Source organism: Mus caroli, chromosome 15 (genome assembly GCF_900094665.2).
Source record: "Mus caroli chromosome 15, CAROLI_EIJ_v1.1, whole genome shotgun sequence".
Classification (NCBI taxonomy): Eukaryota; Metazoa; Chordata; class Mammalia; order Rodentia; family Muridae; genus Mus; species Mus caroli.
Window position 1 is genome coordinate 29209064 of NC_034584.1, and position 19673 is coordinate 29228736.

At 43.5% G+C, this 19673-nt stretch overlaps 1 protein-coding gene and 1 pseudogene across 1 annotated transcript in view; one reads left to right on the top strand and one right to left on the bottom strand.

Moving 5' to 3' along the window:
* The window catches only part of Laptm4b (lysosomal protein transmembrane 4 beta), a 47566-nt gene extending 29869 nt beyond the window's left edge, over positions 1-17697 (top strand). The window contains exons 3-7 of the mRNA XM_021183759.2: positions 6032-6105; positions 6972-7094; positions 9913-10011; positions 11220-11315; positions 16725-17697. Of these exons, the coding sequence (XP_021039418.1) occupies positions 6032-6105; positions 6972-7094; positions 9913-10011; positions 11220-11315; positions 16725-16805 (473 nt within the window). The 3' untranslated portion in view covers positions 16806-17697. The remainder of the gene's footprint in view (positions 1-6031; positions 6106-6971; positions 7095-9912; positions 10012-11219; positions 11316-16724) is intronic.
* LOC110310651 lies at positions 2316-3375 on the bottom strand (annotated as a pseudogene).
* Positions 17698-19673: the final 1976 nt, after the last annotated feature.

Sequence of the window (19673 nt, forward strand, 5' to 3'; positions counted from 1 at the left end):
AAGTTCAGCTGAAAATAGTTCCCTACAGTTCGTGATGACTAACTAATAACTGTTTGTATTCATGAGCTCTGCTGCCAGCAATGTGACCAGAAGTTAGAGAAGCTCTAGATGTAAATGGAGTTAGCTGCAAGCCTTTTGAGGAGTAAACAGTCCACGAGCTGGGGGAATAGAATTAGAGGCTCAGACACAGGCATTTCAGGTAGCTTTTATGTGCCGTGTCTGTCTCAGTGGCTCATTGGATCCAGGAAACATTTTCTTTTCTTTTCACACACTCACTCACTCTCTCTCTCTCTCTCTCTCTCTCTCTCTCTCTCTCTCTCTCTCTCTGTCTTTTGAGACAGGGTTTCTCTGTGTAGCCCTGGCTGCCCTGGAACTTGCTCTGTAGACCAGGCTGGCCTCGAACTCAGAAATCCACCTGCCCTTACCTCCCAAGTGCTGGGATTAAAGGTATGTGCCACCACTGCTTGGCTAGGAAACATTTTCTAATTATTCCCCTTATACCTGTGGTATAGCTTTTCTTAGGATTCTTTTCAGAGTAGAACTGAAGTATTAAAGCAGGAATTTAATTCAGGAAACAGTGTGATATTAGTGTCCTCTGATGTTGGGGTGGGGAAGTTACTATCCTAGCATTGGCCAGAGCTGTTGGTCATAAAATCCCCTTATTCGTAGTGTCAACTGGCTGTTGGTTTGTCATGCTAGGGACTAGACCCAGGCAAGCATTCTACTGCTGAGCTGTCCTGTGAGTCCTAGGAAGGAATGTGCTTTAATCCCTCAAAGTAACCTTTATTTACTGTGTGTACTGTTTTACTTCTGTGGGGTTGGAAGCTGCTTTGGAGATGGTAGCCTGTTTTCATCCTCCCTGTTCTGTGTTCTGGTTTACAGTTTGGGTCTGTACAAGCTGCTACCTGTCTTAGTTAGGGATTTACTGATGTGAACAGATACCATGAACAAGGCAACTCTTATAAAGACAACATTTAATTGGGACTGGCTTACAGTCAGAGGTTCAGTCCATTATCATTAAGTCGAGAACATGGCAGCATCTAGGTAGGCATGGTAAAGGACCTGAGAGTTCTACATTTTATTTTATTTTATCTCTTTTTTTTTTAAGTGAATGTACAATTTTATTTAACATTCAAACTTCATTAAGACATATGCAATATGGCAGTTTTACTGGGGGGGGGGGGCTAACCCTACCTGGGATGATTGCTTGCTGAGGCTTAGCAGCAGGGTCCAGTTCATACTTAGCACTAATTAAATAATTTATTGAATAAATACAATACCAACAAAATACATTCAAATTTTCTCTAAAAAAAAAATCACTTTTAAAGCCTTTCTAGTCAGGCTAATGAGAAACACAATAAAGGCAGATATGCTAGTTTAACATAATTGGCTGATTTTATACAGCACTTATATCTTTTAGTCCACAAGTATATTATTAAATGATAGAGAACATCTAATAAAACCATTTCTACATAACTAGTAAATGAATTTCTAAGAAAAAAAAAAAGATTTTACAGACCCCATCTTTTTGTTGTTGTTTTTTTTTTGTTTTTGTTTTTTTGAGACAGGGTTTCTCTGTATAGCCCTGGTTGTCCTGGAACTCACTTTGTAGACCAGGCTCAGACCCCATCTTTTATACCCACCCCCAACAGTCCAACTCTAAAGGGGATAAAGCCAATGCCTTTCCTCACAAGAGCTTAGGACTAAAGTTGCTTTGCTATCATAATCTGTATTTGTTGATGCTGGAGAGATAGCTCAGCAGTTAAGAGCACTGACTGCTCTTCCAAAGGTCCTGAGTTCAAATCCCAGCAACCACATGATGGCTCACAACCATCTGTAATGAGATCTGACCCCCTCTACTGGGGTGTCTGAAGACAGCTACAGTGTACTTACATATAATAAATAAATAAATAAATAAATAAATAAATAAATCTTTAAGAAAAATAATCTGTATTTGTGATCTGTTATGAGCATTGAGACTATATTCAGATATTCTCAAAGAAGCACAATGCACGTTGTGATCGCCTATTCAGCAACAGTGAGCACTGCATTCAAAACTATCTCATCCCAGGAATTAAATTAGGTCAGCCACATTCATGGGCATTTTCTCCACTGGAGTATTGTAGAAAGTCTCAGTGTGACGAAGAATCCTCTTGTCTTTCTTCTTCAGTAACAAAGTTTATAGCCAAACCTTTCCTTCCAAATCGACCCCCTCTGCCTATTCAACTCGCTCTTTATTCAGTGTGCTGTTTCGCTTATGATTCCCCATCCTAAATTACGTCACCGCCATTTCTGAGTGCCATCACCAACTGCCGCTATCGACTCCTGTGAATATAGTTTTCAAGATTGGTATGTAAATTGTAGTTTATAACCAAGGACACTTTTTGCATGCCAATCCTACGAGCCAACAAGTCAGTAGTGATCAGAAGATGGCTTGACCCTGATCGGAATTCGTTCGTTCATGGTGACATCTCTTTCCTTCTTGTCCATGTCACCATACAGAGCAGAAACTGAAGTTCCTAGCATGCATTTTCTCTGTGAGCCTGTCCCCCTTGCATCTTGTATTGAGAAAAATAACTGCTTGTGTGATAGTCAGCGTCTCATACAAGTCACAAAGTGTCCAGCTTCCATTCCTCTCGCTCAACATTAATATAAAATTGTTTAATTCCTTCAAGGGTCAATTCTTCCTTCTTCACCAGAATTCGAATTTCTTGATCACTTCTTGCACATCAGTTGGCATTGTGGCAGAAAGCAACACAACCTGTATGCTTGTATTTAATTTTTGGAAAATCTCACAGATCGATCCTTAAACCCTCAGCTCAACATTTCATCTGCTTCATTCAAAACAAACATTTTGATCCATTTTGGAGAAAGGTATCTTCTATTTAGCATATCAAACACTCCCTGAACTACCAACAACATCATGAGGGGCTTCAGCCTGCACCTTCTGCATTTCATTTTGAACATTTGTTCCTCCAATGCAAGCATGACAAGTTGCTCCCATATAATCTCCAAGAGCCAAAATTACCTTTTGGATCTGTTGAGCCAGTTCTCTGGTGGGGGCCAATACTAGTGCTTGGGTCTCCTTGAACTCAATCTCCAACTGTTCAGGATGGAACTGGCAAATGTGGCTGACTTGCCAGTACCTGACTGAGCTCGAGCAATCACATCATATCCTTTAATACAAGGGATAATAGCTCTCTATTGAATAGCTGAAGACTTCTCAAAACCATAAGCATAGTAGCCTTGAAGAAGGGACTCCTTTAAATTCATATCATCAGAGTTATCATTCCAGTTGCTCTCGATGACATCATCGGGATCCATTCCTTCTGGGCTGCCATTTTCTCTGTTGTAATCCTTGGAGCCACCAGACATGATCTGAAAACACACTCAGCGCGCCTGACTGAAAAGACAGCGGACAGTGCCGCCCTTTTTTATAGGCTCATGATCAAAACCCATTTCCCACAGAGGAATTTTCTTATCTCCCTTCCGAAGCCACAAAATTGTAGTACTGGAGTTTGTTACCGGAAGTGAAGCCCTAAGGGAGTTGATGACAAAAATCCACATTTCACTATTTTACTTGGTATTATAGCGTTCCTAGAGATCCATGAATCAGGAGTGGGTCTGGGACTCTGCTTTCATTGGAAGAACATTGCAGCAGCTCGAAGGCCAGCAGAGCCTGGGGATCCTGAGTTCTACATCTTCATCTGAAGGCTGCTAGCAGAATACTCATTTCCAGGCAGCTTGGATGTGGTCTTAAAGCCCACACCCACAGTGATACGACTACTCCAACAGGGCCACACCCTCTAATAATGCCACTTCCTGGGCAGAGCATGTACAAACCATCATCAGCCTGAGCTTGGGATGTAGCAGTTTGTACAGAACTGGTTAGAAGTACACAGAGAAATGGGATTTCTAAAATGTCCTCACCTCTCTCACTGTTTGTGTGAGTGCCGATAGTGTACTTCATTTCATGGGTTTTATTTGTACCTTTTAATTCTTTGGGTTTTGTGTTCTTGGATGAACATATAAATTATGACTCTAATCAAGGTCAGTTCTGGAATGTGCCACACAGTCCTTACTAAAGACTTTATACAGTGCATGTTAATATTTTCTTTTTTTTTTTTTTAAGATTTATTTATTTATTATATGTAAGTACACTGTAGCTGTCCTCAGACACTCCAGAGGGAGTCAGATCTCGTTACGGATGGTTGTGAGCCACCATGTGGTTGCTGGGATTTGAACTCCTGACCTTCAGAAGAGCAGTCGGGTGCTCTTACCCACTGAGCCATCTCACCAGCCCGCATGTTAATATTTTCATGTCTTGAGTAAACCTTTGAGTTTATTTGCCTCTCTCTATTATCAGTCTCTATAAAGATCTTTGAAATAGTCAATGGCCTGGTTTTCACAAATTAACTTTTTTCTTATTAAATATTGAGAAGGTCCCCCCTCCTCTTTCCCATCCCCCATCAACTCACCCCCGCCCCCTGCTCTTTTCCTTACAGTTTAGGGCATTTGAGGTCATTATGGGCAGTTCAGAAGGGATGGGGGCATGGATACATGCTCTAAGGGGCCTTTCTCCTGTTTTTGTGTAAGGGACCTCAGCCCATGTGTGGGCCTTCCCTCTTATTTAGCATTCTAGAAACACTCTCATGAACACCACAGAAATGTGCTTGACTGATCCAGGTCTGTCTTGATCCAGTCAAGTTGGCAATTAATACTAACCACTATGGCAGAATTAGTCACAGCCCCGCCTTTGCTCTCAACCCCAAACCCTCATTTTATCTTCTGCTCAGAAAGAGCAACATCTGCCTCAGCCATGGAGAATGAAACATCTCTGAAACCGTCGAGTAGAGCTACTTCACTGCCTTCTCAGCATCAGGAGTTAGCAGCTTGGTTACACCTAAAGACACGGGCTTCCTGAAAAAAATAATTGTTTACCTCGTGCCTTCCCGACCAACATTGTTCAGTCGTTAATCTTGGGTTTTTGTTGTTGCTTTTATATGTGACTAGAAAATGATATGTTCACATAAAAACCAAGATAAATTGTAATTATTGAAATCAGTATAAATGTCATTGATGAGATATTTCATATTCTCCGAACTGGATCTGCAGGACTGGGGCATGTTACTGACCTTCTCCTCCGAGGTTCCCAGCACCTAACTGCTGCTGCCATGGGGAGCATTCGTGATCCACGGGGAGATGGTGGTGATAGTCAACAGTGTACTGTCCTTTTACCTGGAGAGAAACTGGCAATCACCAGTAGCAGTTAGAATAAGATGAATGTGTGCTGTAGCTGTAATTCCACATGACAGAGGGGAGGGCACAGTGACTGGAAGGGTGGGAACTGCACCAGCTACCTGGGACCACCTTTGTCATTAAAACAGAGTTTTGATCATACTACAAATGAAGAAAACTGCAGACATAAGGCCTAGCAATTAGTGTTTGATCCTGGTTAGGTGACGTAGACAGCCAGGGTGAGAAGTAAGATGAGAGATCGCTTTAGAGGAAATAGGGACATTAGGATCTTTTGTTGTTGTTGTTGTTTTGTTTTTCGAGACAGAGTTTCTGGATGGCTGGCCTTGAACTCAGAAATTCGACTGCCTCTGCCTCCCAAGTGCTGGGATTAAAGGCGTGTGCCACCACGCCCAACTGGACAGAAACAGATTTTTAACTTTGAGTGAATAAGGTATCAGAGTTTTAATTTGTGATCTAAGTAGGAGTGTATAAAGTACAGAGACAGCTTTCTGATTATAGGATGGCTGAGTTAATAGACACCTGTGTGGCTACAGGATGACTGAGTTAGTGAGGACCAGAAGGCCTCCTTTGGCTTCTGTAACCAGCACCTCTTATCTTTGCAATCATGTAGGCGCTTAGGGTTTAGTGAGGACATCACCTGGCACTTGTTAGCTCTGGTTAATATAAAAATTTTCAGCTATAATCGGTTTATAAACAAAATGAAGAGAAACTCAGTTTGTTCAGTAGTGGATCTAATTGTCTCTCCCCACCCCCCTTTTTTGACCTTTCCTAGACATGTGCATTGCTATCGCAATCTCTCTCCTCATGATCCTGATATGTGCCATGGCTACTTACGGTGCATACAAGGTAAGCCGCTGTTGGGAGGTGAGGGCGGGGCCTGTCTTTAGACCCTTCCACTAGAGCAGTGTTTTCAGCTTTCTAATGCTCCGACCCTTTGATACAGTTCCTCAGGTCATTGTGAGGCCCAACCATAAAGTTATTTTTTATTTTTGTTGCTACTTCATAACTATAATTTTGTTACTGTTCTGAGTTGTAACTATCTGTGTTTTCTGATGGTCTTAGGCAACCCCTATGAAACAGTTGTTCAGCTTCCAAAGGGGTTGCCACCCACCCACCAGTTGAGAACCACTGCTGTGGCATAATCTGAGGTTACCTTTTCTGAGTGTAGAGTTATTCATAGTTCTTTGCAAGAGTCTTAAGAATCTCTCGATAACTCCTTGTGGTACTAGAAAAACTGGTAAAACCCACATTATTATGAACACTTGGTATTTTTGTTTGCTTCTTTTTTTCTTCTTTCTTTCTTTCTTTCTCTCTCTCTCTCTCTCTCTCTCTCTCTCTCTTTCTTTCTTTAAGAGTTACTTATTTTATGTGTATGAGTGCTCTATCTGCATGTATGCCTGCACACCAGAAGAGGGCATCAGATCCCATTATAGAGGGTTGTGAGCTATCGTGTGGTTGTTGGGGATTGAATGTAAAACCTCTGCAAAAGCAGACTGTGGTCTCAACTGCTGAGCCATTCCTCCTGCCCCGGCATTGCTGTCTCTTCACTGCTTCAGCTTGGCACACCAGTCACTGGCATTCCATGTGCCTGGTTAATGACTGCCAGGTTAATGGCCTGGTTAATGACTGCCAGTCCTCCAGGTCCCTTCATATTGATAAGCTCAGTGTCTTGTTATATCCAACATACTAACATTCTATTTTCTCATTTTTAGCAACATGCTGCCTGGATCATCCCGTTCTTCTGTTACCAGATCTTTGATTTTGCCCTGAATACTTTGGTTGCAATCACCGTGCTTGTCTATCCAAATTCCATTCAGGAATACATACGACAGCTGGTAGGTGACCCTCCTACTTACTTACTGCCTCTTGCCATGGTGGTGGTGGTGGTGGGGCGCTGATTGAGTAAAGGACAAACAAATCACTATCAAGGGACACACACATTAAGCAGATCTAAAACTTGCAGCTGAGTATTTGGTGCGATGGTTGAGTTTTTTGCTGAAAGGTGGGAGTTCTGAATTACGAGGGTGCTTTTAGGATGTTGTAGCTGTCATAACCTCCTAGGACCTGCAGGGATGAGACAGAGGGCAGTAATGGCATTTTCTGTGTCTATGGGAATGTTGATATGCTTTGCTTAGGTGTCAGCAGTGGATGGGATCTTTCTTCTGTTGGCTAGTGGGAGACAGGAAACTGCTGTAGAATTCTCTCCAGACTTAGTTCCCTAGAGATCTCGTTCTTCCTGATTTCATGTTAAGTACTTTATGGACATCTGGTGGGTAGTATTGGTGGCTGGGTATTGAGGAGCCTCTAATAGTGTCAGACAGAGTAATTGTGGACCCTTGCACTTTTTAACCTTGGATTTTTAAATTATGAATGTGTTTGAAAATGTAATTTCCTTAAAATTGTTTAAATGGCAAAACATTCACTCTTTTTGCGGGAGAGGATTGTTTTGTTTTGTTGTTGTTCTGTTTCTCTCTCTCTCTCTCTCTCTCTCTCTCTCTCTCTCTCTCTTTTTTCCTTCAAGACAGGGTTTCTCTGTGAAGCCCTGGCTGTCCTGGAACTCACTCTGTAGACCAGGCTGGCCTCGAACTCACAGAGATCCCCCTGCCTCTGTCTCCCAGGTGCTGGGGTTAAAAGTGTGTGCCACTACTGCCCAGTAAATCTTCACTCTTGAAGGTTCTCTCTATATAATTTTATTATTTGGTTTTTTTTTAAAATGTGGTATTAGGGATTAAACCCAGGGGCTGGCCACATGCAAGCTAAGCACTTCACTGTTGAGCTACATCCTTAGAGACCAGGTCTTGCTGAGTTGCCCAGCTTGGCCTCCTATCTCAGCCTGCTCCCTGTTCCCTTGGGTTACAGACTGTGCCAGTGTGTTCATTACACGCAGCCTCTATAGTAGTTCTGAACTCAGGGTAAGGACCAGGAGAGGTGAGGCTACAGGATGCCTGTGGCATTGGGAACTAGATGATCCAGTGGAAAGAATGGTTGGTGGGGATAGGGAGGAGGGAGTGAGGAGAGAGGAATGGCTGAGGGGGTTGGGGGAGTGAGGAGAGAATGGCTGAGGAGGGGAGAGAGGAGGTGGGGAGGATAGAAGCTTGTAGTCTTGCTGACAGTCCTGCTCTAACCTGTCCCACCACAGAAGGCCCCAAATTTTTGTTCCTTAGAAATGTCTACATTGTCATTCTTTTTACTGAAGAGCCAGGACCATGCTTTGATAGGCAGTAGTGTCTAAAAAGTTCCACGTGCCAGTTTTGAGAGTTGCCTCTGGGAGATAGTAGAACACGAAGGGGCCTGGTCTGTGATGGGGCAGTAGAGGATTAGCCTCTGTACTAAAACCTCATGTTAACTCTATGATCTGTTTGCTGGGCTCCTCAAATCATGCTGCAAGAGAGGAAGAAACTCAGTCCCAATAAGCTTATCGTGTACGGGACTGGGCTGGTGGTGATGGTAAGGATACGTGAAGACAGGCCAGTAGCTGCCCTGTGCTGTGGAGTGCTGCACTGTATGTCCGGTTCATGGGCTGCAGAGCCACACAGTCATAGTGGCTTCATTTGACCCTACCTTATCTGCTACTCTCCAGTCATTCACTTTGGAACCATCAGGTGGTACAACGACAATATTGTTTAAGCTGACAAGAATTATAATACTGTAAAAAAAAAAAAAATCGGCTTTCACTTTTATTTGTAATGACAAAACCAAATAATAGAAATGAAATATTTCAGGAAGCCAGGTGAAGTGGCTTGAAGTTCAAGGTCAGAAGTTGAAGGTCGTCCTTCAACTCCTACATAGTGAATTTGAGTCCAGCCTGGGTTACATGTGACCCTGTCTTGACTTCCCAATCTCCCTCCAAAAACATTCTGTACCATTTAATGGTCATTCTGAGCTGGGCACAGTAGTGCGTGCCTGTAACCCCAGCCCCTAGAAGGCTGAGGAAAAACCCACAGTCAGCCTGAGCTACTTGGTGAGAACCCATTTGCACAAAACAAATCCCAGATCCGTCTGAGCTGTAGTAGCAAATCATGTACATTATCAACAATACCTCGAAATGGCAATGAAAAGGAGCGTTCACATTCCCCTGATGGCTGTTGCTGCTGACAAATTGAAATGTGGTGAGTTAGAAAGGCAGTCGTCATCTGAGAAGGCTGCAGGCGAGCCCAAGCTGGAATCCTGCAAAACATGGTTAAAGTAATTCATTATCCTTGTTTACAAAACAAAATAAACATGTAAGACTTCGCTATTTAGAAAGATGTGCCATTAGCAAATATATTCATATTAGTGAGTTTCTCCTCCTAGTCCTGCACACCGCCTTTAGAGTACCCAGAACATGAAGAAAATAAGAACACACTACCATGTCAAACACCAAGAGTATACAAAGCACCACATTGGTGGTGGACCCCCATGGTGCAGTGGAGGGCGGACTGGTACTGCACACTTGATTGTGTCTGTTTCCCCTTGACTTCTCTTTGCTGGAATTATTGCCTGAGTTAGGACAGTGTTGGCTTTCCCTAACTCACTGTCTGTTGCTGTCTCATCAATAGAGGCATCTGTCCTAAATAAACAATCACCAGTCTCCACCATGCCTCTGCTGCCTGTGGAATACATCTTGAAAGATGAATGCAGTTGGCTAATGAGACCCCTTTCTTTCCCTTTCAGCCTCCCAGCTTTCCCTACAGAGATGATATAATGTCCGTGAATCCTACCTGTTTGGTCCTTATTATTCTTCTGTTTATCGGCATTCTTTTGACACTTAAGGTAAGCATAAATATTCTCTTTCTGGGCTAAATAGTAAATGTATTCCTGATTGTAAGAGAGATAAACAAAATAACTAGTTTGTTGCCTCTTGATTTCATAATGTTACAGTTTAGTATGTTGTCTGTGAGAGAGAGAAATACTGATCTGCACTCCACAGGCCAGTCAAGGAGACATGGCTCAGTGGTGAAGAGTATTTGTCTTTTTCCAGAGGACCCAATTTCTGTTCCCAGCATCCACTTGGTGGCTCACAACCATCCATAACTTCAGTTCCTCTTCACATGTCTATGTCACCAGGCATGTACACAGTGCACAGATATACATACAGGCAAAACATCCATACACATAAAATAAAACAACAACAACAACAAAATGGCCCAGAAACTTAGAATACCCAAGATACAATTTGTAAAACACATGAAACTCAAGAAGAAGAAAGACCAAAGTGTGGATACTTTGCCCTTTCTTAGAATTGGGAACAAAATACCCATGGAAGGAGTTACAGAGACAAAGGTTGAATCTGAGAGGAAAGGATGGACCATCCAGAGAATGCCCCACCCAGGGGTCCATCCCATAATCAGCCACCAAACGCAGACACTATTGCATACGCCAGCAAGATTTTGCTGAAAGGACCCAGATATAGCTGTCTTGTGTGAGGCTATGCCAGTGCCTGGCAAACACAGAAGTGGATGCTCACAGTCAGCTATTGGATGGAACACAGGGCCCCCAATGGAGGAGCTAGAGAAAGTACCCAAGGAGCTGAAGGGGTCTGCAACCCTATAGGTGGAACAACAATATGAACTAACCAGTACCCCCAGAGCTAATGTCTCTAGCTGCATATGTAGCAGAAGATGGCCTAGTCGGCCATCATTGGGAAGAGAGGCCCATTGGACTTGCAAACTTTATATGCCCCAGTACAGAGGAACCTCAGGGCCAAGAAGTAGGAGTGGGTGGGTAGGGGTGCAGGGCGGAGGGAGGGTATAGGGGACTATCGGGATAGCATTTGAAATGTAAATGAAGAAAATACCTAATAAAAAATTAGAAAAAGTTAAAAAAAAAAACCAAAAAAAATGTATTTGGGGACAGATTAAGGTTATACAATACATAGTATATAGTACTGCAATATTCATTACATGCATACTATGACTTTATATTGTTCTAAGTTGTCTTTTAATTTTGAAAATTAAAAATCCAATGCCTGTGACTTGCAGGGCTACTTGATTAGCTGCGTTTGGAGCTGCTACAGGTACATCAACGGCAGGAACTCCTCCGATGTCCTGGTTTACGTTACCAGCAATGATACCACAGTAAGTGTGATGTCACCAGAGGAGAGACCTCCCCCATCCTCTCCTGCATGATGGTGCCTAATGTTTTAGTGTTTGCTACTTCCTGCTGTATTTGAGACATGTTTTTTGTTGTTTTTGTTTTTGAGATAGTGTTTCTCTGTGTAGACCAGGCTGTCCTCAAACTCACTGAAATCTGCCTGCCTTTGTCTCAGTGCTGGGATTAAAAGTGTCTGCCACCACTGCTGCCTGGCCAAGTCATGTTTTTCATCTGTGTGCTCTGCAGAGTGTATTAGGTTGTAGATTTCTTGCCAGTGTGACAGATACCTGAAAGAAATGACTTAGAGAGGGGTGCTTTGATTATCTTTTAGACATTTCTGTCATGTGATAGGACTTGTTTTATTGCCACGGGTTTGTGGTAAGATATGAAGAATATCATTGCTGCAGACCCTGTGGTGGAAGAGGTTGCTCACATCAGGGCAGCCAAGAAGCAGAGAGGACAATGGAGATGTTCCCAAAGGACTACCACCTCCCTCTAAGCAAGCCCCACTAATGCCATCGGATTAGAAACTCATCAGTAGGTTAATCCATTGATGAGATCAGAGCCCTTGTTACCCAGTTGCTTCAGTGATTGGATCCACTAGCTGGGAACCAAGTGAGTCTTGGCAGTGAGGGGAGTTCCAGGGTATTTCACATCCAAACCATGACATAGATAATAATTGGACCTTGGAAAACAGCAGTAACAAATAAAACAAAAACAAAAACAAAAATAAACAAAAACCCAGCCTGAAGAGAGAGAGAGATGTCTCAGCAGTGGCTGCTCTTCCAGAGTCCCAGGCTCATTTCGTAGCACCATGTGGTGCCTCACAACCACCTGTAACTATAGTTCCAATTGATCAGACTCTGTCCTTTGTGTAAATTTCTTGTTTTGTACCTATTCTGTATCCTTAGAAAGGATAAGCAGATGCTTTCTCTAAACACTAACATATCACAGTACATAGGACTGATGCTCAAGCTAGACCATCCTTTGGCCAGTTGGAGCCTCATCAATAGCTCTCGGGTGTTCTTGCTCTTAGTATAACACAGGCTCATGTATTTTCGGCATCACCCCTGTGGTGTGCCATTTCTCCAAAGGGCTGTTCTTGATGGTGGAAAATGATCTCTGGAGATCATAATGTAGTCCCCGAGGATTGGAACACTCTAAGATTGTTTGGCAAGAACTAGGGGGCTTAATGTTGGCATTCTAATTTGAAGACCAAAATGTGCCAGTGCCTGCCTCACCATCTAGAAGGCTCGGGTAATCTAGTTTTTCATAGCACATAACCACATACGTTTCTCCTTTGCCCATGTCAATATTGGGTATCCACATCAACATAACATGTCATGCCTGGCTTTCACTTCCTATTAAGTATTGGTCTAGATGGCTCTTCTCCCAGGCTAAATAAATCCATGTTGACCTTTGTGGATAGATACTGGAGTTCTTGTTATAAAATAAATGTGCCTCATCTCCTTTTCTAAGACAGTACATATGCTGTGATCCAGATTCATGCTTGCCCAAATTCTACACACAGGGAAGACAGGAAAGAGCTGTTAAATACTGGACATCATCCCAGACCAGGTTTAATCTTGCTTCCATTTCTAGCCAAACCATGATGGGAATGCCTGGGGCAGAGGGTCCCAAACATAAGGCCTCCGAGCCTGCGTGAGGATAAATACCCAACTCTTCATTGCACTGAGCAGTCATGTGTGCACAGCAGTCTGCTCCGTATGTAGGAAGTGTTGTTTTGTTTCCCTTAAACTTTTAAAATATCCCAAGGTGCCCCTCTGCGCCTCTGCAGCCACCTGGCTCCAGTACTACTGGTGCCTTAGGGAGATGTGCCCTCCCCTCTGTTGGAGGAGCCATGTGGTAGACACATTATGTAACATCACATTGACTTCCTAATGCATGAAAATGTGCTCACTGGAGGAACAGCACATTAAAGTAACAAATACATAGATTACGTATATTTTTCATAATTAAACATTTGCAAATTGAAGTTTTTGAAAACTTAATCTATGTAACTTTGTTTCACTAACACCACCAAGACCAGGGTTCCAGCAGTATTTTGCCAAATGGAACGTAATCCCTGTGGACCAGGGTTCTCAGAACCAGTGAAAGTAATATTTAGCTAAAACAGTGTCTGAAATTCTGATTCCAGATAAAAGCATTATAGCCTTAGATATGATAGGAAGGCTATTAATATTTTAAAGGGAGCCAGGCGTAGTGGCGCACGCCTTTAATCCCAGCACTCGGGAGGCAGAGGCAGGCGGATTTCTGAGTTCGAGGCCAGCCTGGTCTACAAAGTGAGTTCCAGGACAGCCAGGTCTATACAGAGAAACCCTGTCTCAAAAAACCAAACAAACAAAAAAACAAACAAAAAAAATGTAAAGGGAAAAATGTAAACTTCAAGGAGCCTGTTATGCTATGTCTTGTTGTAGGTGCTAACTCAGATTACCTTAATGTAAGGTTGTTGCTCTGACTTCTCAAAGTATTCTGCTATCTGAGGCTTTTTGAAAAGTCTGTTTTATAATACACTTATAAATACAGTTAAAAGAAAAAACTTCAGTTGATGGTCAGACCAACTCCCTAGTAGCCATTGCCAAGTAGATTCTCTGACATACTGAAGCTCAGTTAAGGCTGACCCCTGACCATAAAAATGCTCTGAAGAACTCAGCAGCTGGAGTGACATTTATGGTGGTTTCAGTGACTTTTCCAGTAATTATGGCACAGTTCCTGCAGGTTTTCTTTCCTTTATCCCTAAGAAACTAGACAGTCAGAATCTAAAGCATTAACACGCCTTCATCCTGTAGGTTAGTTATGCAGAAAAGTCATAACTAACTTGCCAGACAAGCTTGGGGAAGTCCTTGCTTCCAGGGCAGTTAGAGGGCAAGCTTCAGATGTTTTAGCCGGATTCAAGAGCATCTGATGACCAAGCCAGCTCAGTCAGCCAGGCTGGGTCTTTGTATTTTTCGGGCGATGGTATAGCCATCTTTGTTATATAAGTAATTTCCACAATGTTGATATGAGATGAAATTGCCTGATACACATTTCTTAGAACACAGCTGCACTATTGTGTGGAGTACAGCTGTTGCTCTTCCTATGACATTTGTCATTTGTTAACAGATGAACTGAATTTCTTTTCCAGATTTTATTTATGGTATGTGAGGTATTGTTTGTGTGCACACATGTGCATGTATAGTCCAGGGGTTGACACTGGGTGTCTTCCTCTGCCTTTTCACCCTAGGTAAGCACTTTACTGAGCTGGCTCCTTCTGGGAGTGGGAGTGGTCATGGACAGAAAAATGGAATTTGTGTGTTTGTGTGAAATTTGTGTTGAACATATATAAAGGAGCCCCCAGTTGTGTGTGTGCTGAACGTTCTGGCACTCAGCTGTTAGCTTCTGCTTGGTAGCAGCAACTCTACACTGAAATAGGATGTGTTCTTGGTCTTTTTTTTTTTTTCTCCCTTATTTATTTCATCCTGACCGCAGTGTGGCCCCTGTTCCATGAATGGTTAGGTTTTTTTTGTTTTTTAAAACAACTAAATGTCAAGTGATAAAAATGTCAAAATAGTTACATTTTCATCTATCACATCATGGCATCCTAGGTGGCAAATTTGGTGTTAACCACGTGACAGTTATTTCTCTCGATGTCCAAGTACTTCATCCCCCTTATAGAAAGGGAAGATGGCTGCATCTTCAGTGCCAACAGAACATAATAGGAACAGAAGGGTGGTCCGGTCCGTACGTCACCCCTCTGGTCTTTGAGTCTCGACTAGATTCAGCGTCATTTAGATAAGAGGATGCTGAGCCTTGGAGAATTTAAACTAGTTCCATCTGGAGAATTTTCGAAAGTACTCTGATAGCCAGAGGTGTCACATCAAGAATATTTCACAGCCAACATAGAACAGTGAGTGAGGGTGTCACCCGCTCAGTGGAGGGAGGGATTCTTCAGGCCTCTTGACGTCAGATTGCAAGGCGAAGTCAATAGAGTATTTCTGAGGAAAGACCATCAGTGCTGAAATGCTGATTTGCAATGAAACCGCATTCGATACAGGCTTGCTTGATAATGAATATACCAAAGTGTGAGAGCTCTATTTTGATAGAACATGCTTATGCTTCCCCTGAAAGAAATGTTGTATTCGGTCTCGGAACATTTTGAGGAATGTTTTGTTTTGTGAGAAAGGTAAGAAACAAAGCGGAATATGCTGGTTGCTTTCATTTCTTCAGGAGCCCCACTGTGTTCTAAGATTTCTCCAATGACAATGGTAGTTACGCTCAGTTAATTCTTCAGTGAGGCTGCTGAGGATAATGCAGAGCCCATCATTCTGTAGTTAACGCTCCTACTGCTGTTCACGGCTTCCAGTGGTCATAGGTGACCCTACTTGATCCATATCCACACGTGTGTGCTGGACCCCAGGCCATAGCCTTGCCTGCTGCATCTCCCCAGCCTTCTCCTGTAAGTAGACAGTGGCCAGGCCCCTCCAACTTCCCAGAAACTTTTCCACTGCCTACCTTCTTTCTCCCTACCACAAGTGTACACTCAACATATCATGGATAGGAGTGCTCTCTCTAGTCTAGTCACTACCTTTGGGGGAGGGGCGCTTTTCTGGTCTGCACTGCACTGCCTTTCCCCGTTGTTGATCATCTTTTTGTGTTTGCCCACTCTGCCTCCTAAGCAGACAGCACAGTAATTCACGGCGTTTGTGTTGCTGATGTGAGTACCCCCAGAGTGGCTAGTCCCTCTGTGGGGAGAGCCCTGCAGATGCCTCCTTGCCTCCTGGACCCAAGTGCATCCCAGGTTTTCCTGTCCCTTGATTGATTTGAGAAGTCTTCAGGACACAGGGACACCACTAAGTGCCCCTTTGAGGAGACAGACACAAAGCTGACAGGAACAGCAGCTCGTGAGATGTGGTGTCAGATGCCTTGCAGTGAAGCAGCTCTACTGTTGCCTGTTAATTTGATTGCAGCTACTCCTTGCCACTTGTCTGTCACCTGCTTGCCTGTGAGCCATGCCAATCAAATACACTATGGGAAGGAAGGTTACCTGGTTCTGTGTGTCCTGCAAGGTGCTTAGGTCAACACCGAATGGTCGGCTTAGTGCCTGCCCTTGTGCCTACACACGGGAGAACCGTTCTCACTCTCTTACTCCTTTACATATACCCTCTGGCTATGCAGGCACACGTAGACCATGGCAGGAAAGCAGAGGTGGCAGAAGTCACGCCCCAGTTTAAGGTTTCAAAGTCTCATATAAAATGTGTCCGTTTAGTGAATCGTAGACCGGAGTACCAGTTTTCCGAAGACTTTAAGTGTATGCATGTTCAGTTAAAGCCTGGTCTCGGACTCAGGGAGTGAATGCTTGCTTTTAAACACTGACTCTGGGCTCTCCTTTCCAGGTGCTACTGCCTCCGTACGATGATGCTACTGCTGTGCCTAGCACTGCCAAGGAGCCACCACCACCTTACGTGTCCGCCTGAACCTGGTGCGGAAGAGCTGAGAGCAGCAGTTTGAGCCCTTAGCTGCATGTATTATCCTGTGGTTTCACTTCCATGATGAACTCTTTGAGCCACATTTTACAATTTAGATGTTAAGCTGAAGCCTCTGTTGACACATGCCCTGTAGCTAAGCACTGACTAGCGAGGCTGTAGGAGTGGAGTGTGATGAGTTCCCAGAGTCTTTCTCAAAACTATAGACGGTGGTCCCCGGTCTGGCTTATACCTGCCTGGCCCCAGAGCTGGGTGGGCAGTCATACTTTTCTTCTCCATTCCCTCTGACTGTTTTGAAAGTATAAAATTAAAATTAGATGATACTTAAATCTTTCCAGTATACGTAATACAAATAATATTAATTACTCTAATTAGATAGGAACCCTTCCATATGTGATATAAGAATTTCCCTACTATCCCTAAATTCAATGATGCTCTGAATTTGCTGGTCAAGGATTTTCTTTGGGCTATTAACCCCCAAGGTAATAGGCAACAGTGAGGGCAAGAGCTGCCTGGGCTGCCTGTTGTTTTGGGCTATGGTTGATGTGTGTCCCTGTGTGAAATGGGGACCAGCTTGCTCTGCACTGAGAGACTCACACTTGCTTTTCCTTGGTTACCTGCACCAACAGAACCACCATGTATGTTCTTGCAAGGTACAACCTACTTTGAATTTCTAAGTATGCCTAATCATTTATTAAAATGTCAAGCAGTCTTCAGAAAGATAAGGAGGTTTGTTCCCATGTAGAATACTCTATAGACTGTCTGGATTGTGAAAGACGTTTATGTTCATGTCTCTGAATGTGAGCAGGTCTCCTGCTTGGTCATTGCTCAATGTGCTGTACACAAAGGCTTTGCAATTAAAGTTTGTCTGCATCCAAGAAAACAGTCGTGGCTCCGCTGACTGCCTGGTGACTCTCCCTGTCACAGATACACACAGCTCAGCCCATTTCACACACACATGTTCTAATACTTAAATGCTGATGAATTTTGTTGGACCAACCACATTCTGTGCCGAGTCACTCATCTGTCCTTGTACAGTGCTCAGTAGTGCTGTATGTGATCATGCTGTCTCCATGGTACCCACACCTGCCCACTTTTTTCTTCCCTAAGAGATGGGTTCTTGCTTTATCCTCTAATGTTGGGATTATAGGTATGTTCCACCACACTGGGGCACAAAACACTTTTCTTTGATTTGTTGGCTTTTTGAGGCAGGGTTTCTCTGTGTAGCCTTGTCTGTCCTAGAACTTTGTAGACCAGGCTGGCCTCAAAACTCAGAGATCTGCCTGCCTCTGCCTCTTGTTAATTGTCAACTTGATAGGCTTTAGAGTCCCCTGGGCAGTGAGGCCAGTGGCATGATGAGGAGGTTATCTTGAGTACTTTAATTGAAGTGGGAAGACCTGCTTACTATGGGCAGGACCATTCTCTGGGCAGCAAAGCCTGGACCCCAGAAGAGTGGGAAACACTGGCATATGTTGCTTTCTTCTGACTGCAACATAATTTGAGCAGTTTCCTCAGCTTCCTGCTGCCTTGCTGTTTTTGTTGAGATGGTGTTATAGCCTCCGAGTTACTGATGCTAACTCTCTGCTGTTAATTGTCCTGCTTCTGGTAAGCCTCACCAAAGAGACTCCAGTGTTGTGTGCAGTTTGCCTCTTCGTCCCTGCCCCCACCCCGCAAAAGCTCCCATCTTCCCTCCCTTCCCTTCAGCAAGCGCAAAATGCAGGCAGCTGGTTTCTGCGCTGTGTCCCCCCTGCAGCATAGCTCAAGGCTCCCTCACCCTCCCTAGCTCCCATCAGCCTGGCGTTTTAATGAAAACACCACGAGGAGCTTAATTTGAAATGGCCTCCCTGCCTCTGTGCCACCAAAACTAGCTCTCCCTCTGATAAATGGAGGAACTCTCCAGGTGCCTGTCCTAGGGACCTTAAAGAAATAACAAACTCAAGATAATGGCCCCCCTTGTTTAAATCATAGAGAAAAGGTAATTGGAGGTCACAGACAGTTATGGCCGGCCCTAAAGACTAGTTTCTCATAATCCCACAAAAGACACTCTTCAATCCCCTCCCAGCTTAAGTCCCGTCCCACCAAATGGTGTTTGAGTTACAATCTGCTGGCTATCCCTGCCTCCACTCTCCTTTACCCTTAGCATTCAATGAATCCCTAACTGCACTGTATATAAACCCAATGCTTTCCGGACTCTCTAGCACATGCCAGTGGAGGCTTTCGATCGAGTCCAGACTCTTGCAAATTGCAACGGACTGTTTCCTGTGGATTCAAGGCATAACATTGGCAGTGAACCCCGAAGTGTGAGCTAGAATAACCCCTTCTTGACATGGCTTTTGTGGGTATTTTAGCTTGGTAACGGAAAAAGGACATAAGATCTAGGGAACTTAACATGAAAGCTGGGAGCACTATTTTATCCTTGTTTTTTGTTTTCATTAGGACTCTGAATTAATCCTGTGAAATTCTGTCCCATGAATCATTTTGTCTGTAGGATTCTCACAAAGTCAGACACAGTAAGCCTTCTTCAGAGTATTGAAATGGTTTCTCTCAAGCCAAGCGTGGTGGCGCATGCCTTTAATCCCAGCACTCGGGACGTAGAGGCAGGCGAATTTCTGTGTTCAAGGCCAGCCTGGTCTACATCGTGAGTTCCAGGACAGCCAGGTCTACACAGAGAAACCCTGTATCGAAAAAAAAAAAAAGAGAGAAAAGAAAAAAAGAAAAGAAATGGCTTCTCTCAAGTAGTTTATGATCCCCTTGGTGGGCTCATAAGGAAATTATAGCTGTATGCTTATTCCTCTCCAAGATTAGATTTTTAAGCTCTTTGCCTAATAATTTTTGCAAATAACATGTAGTCAAATGGAT